Source organism: Lepus europaeus, chromosome 7, assembly GCF_033115175.1.
Source record: "Lepus europaeus isolate LE1 chromosome 7, mLepTim1.pri, whole genome shotgun sequence".
NCBI lineage: Eukaryota > Metazoa > Chordata > Mammalia > Lagomorpha > Leporidae > Lepus > Lepus europaeus.
The window spans coordinates 17875126-17887954 of NC_084833.1; the positions used below are offsets into that span (position 1 = coordinate 17875126).

Below are 12829 nucleotides of genomic sequence, written 5' to 3' on the forward strand. Positions count from 1 at the left end.
CTCTTTCAGAAACAACTGGGAGAGCTATGCATGGGATGACGCCAGGCTGGTGTGATCCCTACCTTTACTGTAGTAGTGGGTCTGGGCTATCTCCAGAAGCCCAAAGATGCTGGCCATGCCACCCAGACCTGCATGGGCATAGGACTGTTCCAGACTGAGGACTGTGCACTTGAGGAGGTCTAACATTCCCTTATACACCTTGCGACTGATCTCCTGCAATGGGAACCCAGGGACAGAGTTGGTAACATTGCTTTTGGATTGCACACCTCTCTGCCCGGTTGATCCCGCTGTCTCAGCTCAGATACCGACCACATCCGGGATGACGTCCTGCCGGGCGTCGTCCTCCGACTGCGCTGTGCGGTTCAGCTTGCTCAGGACGAAGGCCCGGAGCTGCTCGCTCTCCAGCAGCCGGCGCACCTTCTTCATGTTGAGCCAGCCGACGCCCTGGCCGTCCAGCACGCTGTGCACAACCTCCTTCAGGAACTGCTGGTTCTCGCTGCGGGCCCACACACGTCTATGATCGGGAGCTCCTTAGCAGAGCATCCCCCACCTGCACAGACTAAGGGGTTTCCCTCCAGGAGCAAATACAAGCCAAGCCTCCAAATGCCCAAGTCCACTGCCTTCCCACCCCCTTCAGGTAACTTGGTCTGCCCAGGTCCCCAGCATTGCTGTCTCCCCCTCCTCAACACTGTAAACCATTACTGTTGCAGGGGATTGCGCCAGAATGGAAGTGCTGGCCAGAACTGCTGTCATCTACCATTTTGAGGGCTTCTCTCCCACTCTTGAGCACCCCTCAAGTTCTGCACAGGAATCGTGACCTCTAGCCGCAACCTTTTAAAACGGATGTGCCGTTTATTACCTAGAATTGCTGGATCGACCCTGGGGTGATGGAGGTTCTCTCTTCACTGTAGGGCTGTGCTTAATGACAGATGACTTCTGATCCACCAAAGCTCTCCTGTTTCCTACAGCAGGAAAGATAGGAAGGAGAGCCATCACAATTTTAGTCCAGGAACTCGTGTTAATTAGCCATGTTCCACGCCCATTCCCCAGAAGGGCTGGGGGAGGGTGGCACCAGGGCATCACACACAGGTAGAAACCAGCCATGGCAATGTGGAGGAGGTGGGAACGGAGACTCAGGCCACTCCACATGCACCAGCAGCACGCCCCATGGGCAGGCACGGGCGTCTCGGGGACGGGGCAAGGCAGGTCACTCATGTGAAGCTGCTTGCTCCCTGAGGAGGATGGCCCTCAGGCAGGCATGAAGATGCTAGGAAAAAAAAAGACCATGCACAGCTCACAGGCAAGACCCACCTTCACCACTCCCGGGGCCGGCTTCAGTAACAATCTCCATTAGAGTATTTAGCCCAAATACTGGGACACAAAATACACAATTAGTAGGTGCACCACGATACCGCAACCCCTATACCCATATATGGAGCAGTAAGTCAGATAATCTGAGCATTCTCCCAAAGCTTGAACAGTGCACATAACCTTGGTTCTTGGGCACCGCAGAGCTGAAAACCAAGTGACAAGGAGGCACCCAAGGCTCCAAGAAAGATCATCCTTAAAGCAGTGGCATCTCAGAGCCAGAGGCAGGGTAAATGATACAGGAGCCTTCAGGAACTACACAGGCACATGCGTGACACAGGGATCACCAGTTTTCATGAACCATCTAGCACAGGGGTCCAGAGGGCCTGCTTAGGGAAGAGACCCATTTTGCAGATGCTGTCATGGGAGGCGGGGGTTGGGTATGAAGATGGGGAGTGGGTGAGAGGGTTAAGTGCAGCAAATGAAATGAAGCATCAGCATGCAATGAAAGAGCATCAGTTGCTCTTCTCTTCAAATATAATGAATCAAAGCCAGACATCTACCTTTCCATCCCCGATCTACCCAGCCCCTCTGGAGTCAATGCAGCGGTGCTAATGAGTTTCCTATACTACCGGCTCTGATGTCCTTTGGCCCATCAAACCCTATGTTCCCATCCCCACCAAAGAGTATTTCATAGACTCCTGATATTTTTGATCACTGGGAATGAGAGGTGAGTTAGAGTACAGCACTTGTCACTGTACTTCCTACCATAACTAAATATTTCAGCACAATATTCAGAGAAAACAAACCAAAGTCAAATTAAATTCAGAAAAGCCTCTCAAACTCATGAGAGCACAATGAAATTCAAACAAGGTCTTAGTTGCCTCTGGGACCATTGCCCCTAGAAACCAGTAAATATTACCTGGCCCACTCACAGCCTACATGGACACGAAGTCACAGAAAGGCTCCTATCAACACTGCCAGCTCTCCACAAACACTCTGTGGGGGACGGCTCCTTGGGATGGATTCTGTTCTAAATCCATGCAAGCAGGACCTGGCAGGTGACTAGGGGCAGCTGAAGATCCCTGTGTTAACTGTGTACCACTAACAAGGGCCCCAGAAGCAGCAGCGATAGCACAGTTGCCATTACTCTAAACAATACAGCAGGACCTTCTCCAGCTACAAAGATGGTTTCTACCTGACAGCCATCTAGAGCCCATGATGCGCAGTGAAAGCCATGAAAGCCACATGACCAAATGACTCATCATACACCAGGCTCCTGACAAGCGCCCACAGGCCTGAAACATCTCCCAGAGAAACCTGGTTTGGCAGAAGGCAGGCTATAGTTACCTTTCAGACTGGGAAAGGGCGTGGTCTTCTCTCGGGCCCCTTTGGTGGGAAGCGTGAGGTTTGAAAGACTGAAGCTTGTGCTATGGTTCCTATACAGGCTGCCTATCAAAGACAGGTGAGAGACCAGTGAGTCGGCAGGACAAACAACTAAAACACTGTACTGCACTGACTGTATGCTCCTCTTCCCCTCCCTTCGTTTCAAACAGAATCCCAATTCAGTAGATCAGTCTCTGCTCCATCTCAGCAAAGATCAAGCCTAACTCAGGGTAAACAAAGATACCACTGCCATTAGCTTTATTCAGGCACTTCCCACAATACCCATGTCATTCATCTACTGAGAACACAGTATGAAAACTGACAGTCTGTATGCTTCTGGCATGAAGCTGACATTGTCCCTCCCTGGCTTCTGAAAAAATTCACAATCACAATTATCCCCTATCGTGACCCTAGACCCAACAAAGGTCCATCTTTAATCTTTAACTCATACTTGCCACTCATTGCTTGAAATATTCTAAGTACAAAAACCAATCTCATACAGATGTCAAAGCATGTTGATGGAAAAAAACCCTCATCAAGCAAAGATATGTACTCATATCAACTTGAACCAGAATATTTCTGCAAAGTACATATGCGGTGTGTGTGTGTGTGTGTGTGTGTGACTTGGATTTAATGCATATTTTTCAGTTGACCATTCAGCTATCCTCCCTGGGAAGTCTGAAACATCCATGTATAATGAAAACAACTAACCCGTCCCTGTCCTCACTGAGCTCCTCTGAAAACACTCCATTATCACCTAGATCATGCCAACCCAGCCCTCCACTGCACACTCGAAGCAGTGTGTGCCTTGGTCAGGCCCCACTGTGGGAGAAAACAGAACAGGGAAATGAGAACGCTGAAGATACTTACTGGCAAATGACACAATCCCCCCGAAGCCCTCGGTGCTGTTGTTGGAGACGGTGGAGTTGGGAGAGCTCGCGCGGGAGTCTGATTCTGCATCGGAGTCACTTGCCAGTTTCAAGCTGTTGGGCCGCAGCAGCTTTTGAGCCCTTGAACGCACAGTGGCACCTGTGAGCCCCAGGTAGGGGTACCTGACCTTGGGAGTGTGGGCCTTCGCTATGCTGCAGTCACTACTCCCTTCCCATGACTCCTAAATCCCAACAGCAGAGCACCACCCTCAGTGAACAGCAGGACCGTGAGGGCGATCAGACTTCTCAGACTTTCTGATTAACCCTCGCCCAGGGTCCACTGCAGTGAAGTCCTTCAGTCACCCAACTAGCGGGGATCCCGAGGCTCTCACCGATTGCCACTGACATGCTGGCTGAATCGGGGAGTGTAACTTTCCCCCTGCTCATCCTCATCGTCCTCAGGGGGAAAGCCATATTGGGGCTCGAAGTATGGATTGTCATAGGTTCGCCGGCGCACTGACCCCTCTCCGACTTCTGCCTGACGCCTGTCCACGTTCGATTTGCTGATGCCGGGAGGCACAGTAGGGGGAGGCTTGGAGACGCCTCCTGCTGCCATATCATCCATCTCCGCAGAGTCAGCAGCTTCCTAAGGGACACAGTAAATAAAAGGTGATCACCTGGTGCCCAATGATACGTCCCTGTATCTCAGTTAGGCAGGGCCCGGTCAGTGCAGGTCTAGCAGACTGTTGGCCAAAGGAATGTGTGGGGAAATATCTGTAGTATCCCTGTTCTCTGTACCCACAGGTTATGAAAGGGGGATCTCAGCTATACCCTGGACAATGCTGTGACCTTCTGGGATCAATACTGCAGCGTTCAGGCTCTAAGTTCAAAACCCTCACCCTAACGGTCTATGGAGAAGATAAGAAGATTTTGAGGAAAAAGGCAAATGAACACTGCAGTGCGGCCTTGCTAACAGAGATGAGGCCCACATCCCCAGCAACGGTTCCCACTCACCCACCCCTCCGTGGCCTCACGTACAGAGTTAGCTCCATGGAGGACAGTGCTGGGGCTACTGCTGGCGGTAGTGCTGGCGCTGGAGCGCACTGGGGGGTTTTCCTGAGGGTTCTCGCTGTCCAGGCCAGGCTCCTCTGCTTCCTTCTGGTTCTGGAGCTCATCAATCTCTACCTCACTGGCATCCCCCAGTGCTGCATGCGTCAGAGGGTCCACATCTGGGAAACAAGCCGAGGGAAGCAGGTACAGACCACCCCATTCCAGAACCCCAACCCCAGCCCAGGGCTGGCCGATCTCCCCGAGCCCACTTACTGGGAGTGTCACCGTTGATGTCACATTTCATCATTTCACTGACAAAGTCACCAAGGGAGGAGTAAGAAGAGCTTGAGTCATCATAATCCATACTATCGCTGCCGCTGCAAAGTGAAGAGCATAAAAAAAAAAAAAGACCAGAAGGAAGGGGCAGGGAAAAACAGTGCAATCAGCACTAGGAAAAATAAAAGAGGAGCACTCTTAGCTCAAGGTTAGAGAATAGGTAAAATAAAGAAGCCAAGAAAAACAATCAACTAAAATACAATTCAAGGCTTCAAAGACTGACATCTAAATCCCCTGAGATCTTGCTAGGGAAGGGCTAGGGAGAGGGGCCTGCTCGCCTGTCATCAGTGGGGTCGGAGCCGGAGTCACGCTCGGGCGGCACACTCAGCGCCTCGGCCAGCTGGGAGTTGCTATCATAGACTCGGTAGTGGATGGGCTGCAGCTGATGAGCGTACCACTTGGGCTTGTCACCAATCAGGGCAGGATCAAACATATCTACCCAAAGAGGAGAAACAACAGAGTTAGCAACAAGCACTACATAACATAAAGGCAGGGAAAAGTCTAACGCAGAATAAGCATGGAAGGGGTGGGGCAAAGACTAGCAAAGAAACAAGCAAAGGGAGAACTGTCAGGAGGACAAAGGTGGAGGCTGGGTGGACTCACTGTTGTGAATTCGCTGAAAGGCATAGTTGGTGGGGTTAAGGATCCATTCTCCAAAGTACTCCACAGCCTGAGTCCTGGCCAATTTCTCAGCAAAAGGAGTCTGCCGGGGCCGTGAGGCTAGAAAGGAGCCGGCCTGAAAAGCTACCACTGGCCGAGGGAAGAGACGCAGAGTCCGCGTGTGCATCTGAAAGCCCTGCAGCACGTTGGCGGAGTTGAAGAACCGCACCATGGCCACTCTGGAGAAGAAGGGGATGGTGAGCTAACACCAGACCCACGCCCCGTGCAGCCAGGGTTTCCATGATCCAAGGTCTCAGGCCACTTGGCAAAGCCATCATTTAACAGGCTTCCAGTGTCAAGGGGAGAGGTATCTTAAAGAATCACCAATCCCTCAATAATTTCTCCTCTTCGCTTTTTACTAAAGTGGAAAACACACTCTAATATCATCCACATTTTATATACAGATATGCTCTGGCTCAGAAAAGTATTCCATCCCAAGGCCACTGAGAGAAAGAGAGCAATTTAGAACCCATGACTGGACAACCTGCTTGGTCTCACCTGGTTGCAACATCCACAGAATCCACGTCATTGCCATAGATGAGTGGGTTGAATTCAGTGGAAGGGGTGGACTGCAGGTCATTAGAAGGCTTTCCCAGGAGAAGTGGGATCTCCTGGCCCTCGTGAAATTTCTCCAGATTGAGGATGGGCTGAGTGTTCAGACTCATGCTGGCAAGGGCCTGTGGAGGAAGAAATCCCTCATCTAAGGCAGACTCTTGGCTAGCTAGCCAGTCTCCTAGGAAAGACCCTTCTCTAAGTCTTCTACATCACACGCTCTCGCTGATTATAAAGTTCTGCAACCAAGAACTATACTAATACGTGAACTGTGGCCCACCTATTTCAGTGCCTCCATTTTTGAAATAAGGACTCAACTATTTCAGCCTTTAGAAAGCTATCTGAATTCTGCAGTTATCCATCTCAAGCCACCCTAGATCCCAGCAACTTGATTAAATCTGAAGTTCAGGACAATAGTTTCCAAATGTATTTTAGTCATGAAGTGCTTTTCCAGATTGAAATATATGTGGCAATATAAACAACTGAAAGGTAAAAACAGTTTCTCGGAAGGATGTAAAGAATGAGAACTTCCTATATTCAATGCTTCCAATCTAAATCAGCATCTAAGGGGCTCCATGAGGGAGTGTGAACTGGCGCCCATATGGGATGCAGACATCACAGGCGGGGGTTTTACCCACTATGCCACAATGCCAGGCCCTAGTGTTGTTGTTGTTGTTGTTGTTGTTGTTGTTTTCATTTTCATATTTTCTATTTGAATGGCAGACACAGAAAGAGGAAGATTTTTCCATTTGCTGGTTCACTCCCTAAATGCCTGCAACAGCCACTGCAGGGCCAGACTAAAGCCAGGAGTCCAGAACTCAACCCAGGTCTCCCATGTGGGTGACGGGGACCCAAACACATGAGCCACCACCTGCTGCCTCCCAGGGTGCCCGTTAGCAGGAAGCAGGACTTGGAACTGGAGCCCAAGTTTCAACCCAGGATCTCTGATATGGGATGTGGGCATCCCAAACAATGTCTTAACCACTGCACCAAAGGCACACCCAATCTTACACTTTTAAAAAGCCCACATAACACTAGTGCTGCTGCTGGTCCTTGGACCACATTTTGAGTAGCAAGGGTCAGGGTACGGAATCAGTAAGCCCAAGGCTCTTAGCTCCTACATACATTTAAAGTGCAATTCTACATATCAACCTTCTCAACTTATTAGTCATAATTAACCAATCATCAAGAATGAAAACACACGGGGCCAGCGCTGTGGTGCAGTGGGTTAAAGTCCCAGTCTGCAGTGCCAGCATCCCTTGTGGGCGCCAGTTCGAGTCCCAGCTGCTCCACTTCCAGTCCAGCTCTCTGCTGTGGCCTGGGAAAGTAGTAGAAGACGGCCCAAGTGCTTGGGCCCCTGTACCCATGCGGGAGACTCAGAGGAAACTCCTGGCTTTGGATCGGTGCAGCTCTGGCCATTGCAGCAATCTGGGGAGTGAACCAGTGGATGGAAGGCCCCTCCCCGCTGCCTCTGCCTCTCTGTAGCTCTGCCTTTCAAATAAATAAATAAATCTTTAAAAAAATATGAAAACACAGCAAGTGAAGACAGCTAGAGGAACTTTCTGAGCTTGCGATCCTCACCAGATTCTGCAGCACCAAGATATCATATTACATCAGCAGGGATGAAGCAAGTGAGAGGGATGATACAAACTGACCCATTTAAATCCAGGTATCAACTAGAGGGACTACTATGTACTTATAGGACACAGAAAAAGATTTCTAAAGACCCTCCAAATGAGAGCATGGATTCCTAAAAATAAATCCAGTGCCATCTGGTGGTCCCACAAAACACATACAGCAGGGGAAAGGAATGGAGCCTTGTCAAGTTTTACCTTCAGGTACTGTGTTTGGCATGCAGAAGAAGAAAATAAACCAATGAAATAGGGATGTGAGGAATTACTCAAAAAAGGGATTCTACAGGGACCTAGAGAAGATAATTCAAGAAGATAATAAAGGTGTAATTCAATTCAAGAAGATAACATGGATCAAATTGTGCAAACTGCTAACTCCTGACTTATAAGGCTGAGAGCACTCCAAGACAGTAAAGAGCGGCAGATGTGACAAAGGGAAAGTGGAGAGCTGTTTTATACAGCATCACCAGCATGGGAGAGTGACAGGGCCTACAATGAACCAGAAGGACTCTACAAAATGGGGTACACCCCTTCTTAAGCCCATTGGAGGTGAAGAAAATCCACTATACTAAAAGGAAAATGGCTCTTAGAATGGCTGTCTTCCTTCATCAACCCTATAGCATCTATTACTCTCGTTCTTTCCATCGTTCTTCACCTACCTGCTTTAAATGTTTCTTCAGCTCTAATGATTCCGGTTCTGGCAGAATAGGCAGCACTTCTGCATTGGTGGGGGCAATCACCTGCATCCGAGAAAAAGGTAAAAGGCAAGACATCAAAATTAACTGCTCTGGAATTTCACTTACAGAGAATAAATAAGAACGGGGAGAGGGCCAGTGCTATGGCGTAGCAGGTGGAGCTGCTTCCTGCAGTGCCAGCATCCCATACAGGTGCCAGTTCAAGTCCCAGCTGCTCCATTTCTGATCCAGCTCTCTGCTATGGCCTAGGAGAGCAGTAGAAGATGACCCAAGTGCTTGGGCCCCTGTACCCGCGTGCAAGACCTGGAAGAAGCTCCTGGCTTCTGATTGGCCCAGCTCCAGCCATTAAGGCCATTTGGGGAGTGAACCAGCAGATGGAAGACCTTCCTCTCCCTCTCTGCCTCTGCCTCTCTGTAACTCTGCCTTTCAAATAAAAATAAATCTTAAAAAAAAAAAAAAAAACAACAGGAAGATGTATATACAATCTGTGAATACACAGATCACATACCTGTATGTGTAAGATTTATGCACCTACACACACACCCGTGTGGGTGAGAGGATCCAAGGTCCTTCAGCCGTCATCTGCCGCTTTCCAGTGCATTAGTAGTGAGCGGGATCAGGAGAAGTACAGCTGGGATTCAAATCAACATTCTGATAATGGGATGCCATTGCTGCAAGTGGTGGCTTAGCCCATCGCACCACAACACCTGCCTCTTTGTGATCTTGGTAATGGGATTAAGATTATGGTTTTTCACTTTCTTCTTTATTTTTTCTTTTGGTCAAGTTTTATAATGAACACACACTATAGCTTCCTACAGAAGTCTGAATGTACTCACACTGAACAATATTAATATAATTTTTAAAGTCTGCACTAAAAGACAGTTTCTTGCTGGAAACTATGTCCCAGAAAGCCATTAGAGATCTACACCAGTCCTGCAACAGCCCTACTGCTCTTGGAGAATATGCAGGGAACACTTCTTCTTATTAACCAAGGGCTTGTTTAGCTAATAAAGTAAAAGCAGCATTTAGAAAAAAATTAGTTTTAATAAGCCTCACGACAGAAATTATCCACCAATGTAGGACCTTCCTAGGAATCATCTAGAAAAACAGATACCAAAAGAACAGGTCTAGAACACAGTCCTAGCCTGGGCCCTCCAGTGCCTTACCCGACTGCTGTCCAGATCCACCAGCCACACATCATCAGGCATTTTGAAGTCCAGTTTGTAAAGGAAGAAGCTGGCAGGGACTCCGATAATGTACGGGGTTGGAGCCAACAGCAGCTATGGAAGTAACACAGAGAATAAGAAATGAAGACAAAGACGATCGTGAGAATTATCAAGTCAGGATTTTTCTAGATAAGGAAATGCAGATTCATAATCCCTTTTCCAAAACCCTTGAGGATAAATGCATGTCAAAATCCAGAAATTTTTTAAATTTCATCAAGATGACCAGTGCATTTTCTGTATATATTTTCAAAGATTTCTTTCTTTTTTATTATTATTTAAAAGACAGAGAGATAACAGAGGGAGAGCGAGAGGGATCTTCCATCTGCTGGTTCACTCCCCAGATGGCCCTAACAGCCAGGCAGAAGCCATGAGCTAGGAACTCCATCCCGGTCTTCCACATGAGTGGCAGGCACATTAGCAGGAAGCTGGAGACTGCAAGTGGAGCCGCCAGCACTCCAATAGGGGATGCCAGCATCACAAGCAGTGGCTTAACTCACTGCACCACAATGTTGACCCCATATGATTTTAACACTTGTGACATTGTAGCCATAAGCCTATAATAATTAACATCAACTGTGACAAATATAAAGTATAGGTTTTACCACCAGATCAGTTCAAATTAGTCAGATTTTACAAACTAACAAGTTATGAGAAAGAGATGACTAAATACTAATACTAACTCACAACTTCTCTGAGCCCTGAGACTCCTCTCTCAAGAAGACAGAAGCGACAGTCAGAAGACACCCTGAGACTCACCTGCTCTGCCGATGCCATGCAAGTGGGAAGCAGTGGGATGACAGGAAACATATACTCCAGGGGGTATATCATTGCGACAAACGCCATCACAGACATGGAGAGTGCATTGTAGTCTCGGGACTGTAGCACCACCTGCCAGGAGCCATGGCAAAAGGATCACTCAGTAGCATCAAGTAAGGGTTATAAGAAAACAGCTTCTTCCAACAAGACATGTAACTTCTGTTTAACCACTCCAGTCACTTGAGCTTAGCTTCCACAGTGACCACTGCCCCATGCCCCACCAGGCCTGCCACATTCCAACCCAAGCACTGGATAACCCTTCCCTCGAATCACTCCCTTACCTTCCCAGTTCTTGCACTCTGCATCCCAGGACCACTGCTACTGATATTTCCAAGTAATTAGGTCCATACAATAAAAGATAATTCAACCAATGGGAGGCTCTCTGAATACATCCCACGTGATAGCACAGCACAATTCACATCTACCAGGCACCTGCTCTATACCTGGCATCAGATTACCTCCTGGAGCCAGAAGATGAAAGGCCGTGGTCCTGTCAAAGAGCTCGTGGTCTAGCCTTAGTCATATTTCAAAGCCTTATTCTCTATGGAGTCGGCCCTCACCTTGTGCTCTAACAGGATGCAGGTCAGCACCTGAAGACAGGCGTCCACACCCAGAAGTTCCAAGGGAAGGTGCAGTGGGAAATCCACTAGGGTGAATCGAGAGGGGTCTGGAAGAGCAAAGGTCAGAGCTGACTGGAGCTCCTGGGGCAGGACCTCAATGTCGACTCGCTTCTGCCCAGAGACAGGTACTGGGGAACGCAGCAATCGATAGATCCAGGCCTCAATCTCCCGAAGGTCATGCAGAAGTGCACTCGACTTCTCCTCCACCAACAGTGAGCCGGTGAAGATCCGCCACATGGTGTCCCTGAGGAGCAGACGGCAGGAATCGGACATGTGAGCCCTAGGCGGTCAGTCCCCAGTGCAACCCAGGGTAACCAGAGAGAGCATCATGGTGACAGCTGGAAGACTAACACCAGGAAGGCCCACTCTTCAAGCTTAGGTGAGACCAGAGAGCAGGTAGAAGGGCGAGAACAAATTAAAAAATAAGACATGCGGCAGGACTTACAGTCCTGCACACTGTAAAATATCAAACCTCCAGCACATATGGTAGGAGGTTCAACTCTGCAGCAGACTTTTGCTTGGTAAGGACCAATTTAATATGCTTAAGTTGCACTAAGGGACCTCACGCTGTACAGGAAATCAAGTCCCTCGCGGGACGATTACACCTAATCTCAGAATGGCTTCCTTTTCCTCCAAGCGCCAGCAGCAGGCCGTACCTCTGCACACCCCGAGGAAGGCCCAGCTTCTTGCCCAGCAAGCGTTCGCTGCAGCAGTCCACCAGACGCTTGAGGGTATACAGACACTCTCGGAAGGTGGAGAAGAAAGGGTAGTGGCTGAGCACACACAGGGACGTCAGGGTGCTGTTGCGGGACCGGCTCCCTGCCTTGGCCCGGCGTTTGCCGCGAGGAGACTGGTTCACGTCAGGGGTGGAGTCAGCGCTGGGGGGCTGCAGGGATGAGCCGCTCTCTGAGCTCTCGGTGCCAGCCTCCTCGGAGACACAGGTGGTACGGGTTCCCTCCTTCCCACGGGACCCTGTTCCGCCTTCTCCCTTTTCCTTGGGCATTCGTTTTTGGAAGGAGCGGTAGAAGTTGACGCAGATGCCGTAACGTGTGACTCCAGTGTCCTTGTCGGTGAGGGTAAACACAAAAGAGGTGTCATCCCGGAGGCTCATGCGCCGCTGCCGCACACTCAGGCAGCCCTCCGGCTGGCAGAAGAACACCACATCCGGGGGCAGGGGAAACTCGGCGTGATCCTCTAACGGGTATCGCCGCAGCAGCTCAGGAGTCTGGGCCACACTGTCACTGCTCGGGTGTCTGAGGAAAACAAGGACAAACTCAGCAGCCTGAAGGGATGGCACGCTCCATCAGATCATACCCACAGTCGATAAACACAGCCCAAAATGCTAGCTTGGGGAAAGTAACCTGACTGCAGGACCTCGGGAAACATGGGTGCTGCTTGCCACGTTCGGCGAGTGGGCTGATAGCACTGTCATGAAGATACCTATCCTAGAAATGTTCTTCTTGGGAAAACTCTATCCCCTTAGGCTGGTTCCTACATCTCAAGGTGGACTAGCTAATGAATTATCAAAACAGTATACGGACCCACAGGTGGAGAAGCACAATTGTACTCCTTTTTATAAAACAAGAAAACTGGGGTATAGAGAGTAGATGTGCTCAAGTTCAAGGATGTTAGCTAAGGGCATAGGCTTGCTTTGTCTCTGTCCAGACCAACGTTCTCCAT

At 49.3% G+C, this 12829-nt stretch overlaps 1 protein-coding gene across 27 annotated transcripts in view; it reads right to left on the reverse strand.

Moving 5' to 3' along the window:
* MADD (MAP kinase activating death domain) overlaps nucleotides 1-12829 on the reverse strand; it is a 46524-nt gene that overhangs the window by 29922 nt on the left and 3773 nt on the right. For 11 of the 27 annotated variants that reach the window (XM_062196173.1, XM_062196172.1, XM_062196171.1 and 8 more), the window contains exons 3-18: nucleotides 11806-12402; nucleotides 11090-11393; nucleotides 10470-10601; nucleotides 9654-9767; nucleotides 8452-8532; nucleotides 6108-6286; nucleotides 5553-5788; nucleotides 5228-5384; nucleotides 4887-4990; nucleotides 4602-4792; nucleotides 3956-4209; nucleotides 3565-3704; nucleotides 2659-2760; nucleotides 860-962; nucleotides 310-496; nucleotides 63-213 (exon numbers count right to left, since the gene is read on the reverse strand). In XM_062196173.1, coding sequence (XP_062052157.1) covers nucleotides 63-213; nucleotides 310-496; nucleotides 860-962; nucleotides 2659-2760; nucleotides 3565-3704; nucleotides 3956-4209; nucleotides 4602-4792; nucleotides 4887-4990; nucleotides 5228-5384; nucleotides 5553-5788; nucleotides 6108-6286; nucleotides 8452-8532; nucleotides 9654-9767; nucleotides 10470-10601; nucleotides 11090-11393; nucleotides 11806-12402 — 3032 coding nt within the window. Of the gene's footprint in view, nucleotides 1-62; nucleotides 214-309; nucleotides 497-859; nucleotides 963-1311; nucleotides 1372-2658; nucleotides 2761-3564; nucleotides 3705-3955; nucleotides 4210-4601; nucleotides 4793-4886; nucleotides 4991-5227; nucleotides 5385-5552; nucleotides 5789-6107; nucleotides 6287-8451; nucleotides 8533-9653; nucleotides 9768-10469; nucleotides 10602-11089; nucleotides 11394-11805; nucleotides 12403-12829 lie in introns of all 27 variants that reach the window. The other 16 variants (XM_062196181.1, XM_062196180.1, XM_062196179.1 and 13 more) reach the window with 4 other exon arrangements.